General features: G+C 42.9%; 1 protein-coding gene across 1 annotated transcript; it reads right to left on the reverse strand.

The window, feature by feature from the left end:
- Positions 1 to 517: 517 nt before the first annotated feature.
- On the reverse strand, positions 518 to 1,465 carry LOC138159480 (olfactory receptor 1N1-like). The gene has a single exon (XM_069085844.1). It carries the CDS (start codon positions 1,463 to 1,465, stop codon positions 518 to 520), a length of 948 nt encoding a protein of 315 aa, XP_068941945.1.
- Positions 1,466 to 1,705: the final 240 nt, after the last annotated feature.

A 1,705-nucleotide genomic window follows, 5' to 3' on the forward strand; every position in this document is an offset into this window, starting at 1 on the left:
TTAAAATGAAGACAGGGGAATAATGTGGTATTCAAGAACTGAAGGATTGTCATGTGAGAGGGGGATTAAATATATTCTTCTTGGTCCCAAAGAATCAACAGGTGGAATTTTCAAAGAAGCGTATTTAGGTTTGGTGTAAGGTTGAAGTTGGGCATTTTGTAGAAAAGATTCTTGGTGAGTTATCATTTAGGTTAAAGATTCCCAGATGTCCTTTCCAGAAGTCTATGGTTCAGTGAAGACTACCATTATCTAGTCTGATGAAACATTTTTGGATTTAAGTTCCTTCTTCTGAAGTATGCCTCCCACTGCCATGCCATCTGCAAGTAAGATCAATATGGAGTCTATGGCATTTAAAGCCACTGTTTAATATGCACAGTGCCAAGGGTGGAGCCTTGGAGTACTCTACTACAGACTTGTCTGGAGGCTTTTAGCCATTTGCAAATGTCTTTCCAAAAAACGTCAAAGCTAGGTTGGAGGGACAAGATTAAGAGGAGGCTCAGAATACAAGGCCAAAAGGTTAATGTAACTGAGAAGCAAATATCTTGCCTCTAAGGAGACTCCTTAGGGCCACCTTCATGTCTTGGTTTCTCAGGCTATAGAGGAAAGGGTTGAGCATTGGAGTTACTGCTGTGTACACCACAGAGGCCACAATGTCTTTGGTGGGAAAAATAGATGGAGGACTTAAATACACACTGAAAACCGTACTGTAAAAGACACAGACAACAGAGAGATGAGAACCACAAGTGGAGAAGGCCTTTCTCCGGCCACCACCTAAGGATGGCATCCTGAGGATGGTAGAGACAATGTAAATATAAGAAACCAGAGTGCAAAGGAAGGGAACTGCCAAAACTGGACCACCAACAAAAAAAACAATTAATTCATTTAGATGTGTGGGAGAGCAGGAAACTTTCAACAAGGGACTGATGTCACAAAAAAAGTGGGATATTTCCCCTACCACACAGAAGGAGAGTCTTGCCATGAGCAAAGTGTGTAGCAGAGCATGTAGATTAGTGATCACCCAGCACACACTCACCAAAAGGACACAGAGCTGGGGGCTCATGGCTGTGGTATAATGGAGTGGGTGACAAATGGCCATGTAGCGATCATATGCCATCACAGCAAGCAGGAAGCTGTCCATGTCCCCAAAACAAAGAAAGAAATACAGTTGTGTCAGGCACCCTGTATAAGAGATGGTGTGAAGCTGCATATGCAGGTTATGTAGCATCTTCAGGACTGTACTGGAAGACAAACCAATGTCAGCAAAGGAGAGAGTGGCCAGGAAGAAATACATCGGGGTGTGGAGGCGAGCTTCAGATATGATGGCAAGGAAGATGAGCACATTCCCTGCCATGGTGACCATGTACATGCACAGAAAGAGTCCAAAGAAGAGGTGTTGGTGTTCTGGCCACTGGGAGAGCCCCCGGAGAAAAAACTCAGAGATACTGGTCTGATTTCCATGTCCCATGTCATTGACGTGTTAAGCAGTCACAAAACAAAAGACCTAAGAAAATAAATAATCATTCCTTAAATATATTACAGAGTGGAGTAGAGAGAGCTAGACTAAGAATCAGGATAACTATGTTCTATAGGAAATCCACTGGTGCCTTCATGGCTTTTATTCTATTTCCTCATCTCTCCCTTGGAAATTTACTTGGTTGACCATTACTCTGTCCCTTTCTCCCAGTCTTTCAGCAAATACTATCTG

This window comes from Petaurus breviceps, unplaced genomic scaffold (assembly GCF_028583685.1).
Source record: "Petaurus breviceps papuanus isolate PSGF00001 unplaced genomic scaffold, PetGlider_PUasm1.0 176, whole genome shotgun sequence".
Classification (NCBI taxonomy): domain Eukaryota; kingdom Metazoa; phylum Chordata; class Mammalia; order Diprotodontia; family Petauridae; genus Petaurus; species Petaurus breviceps.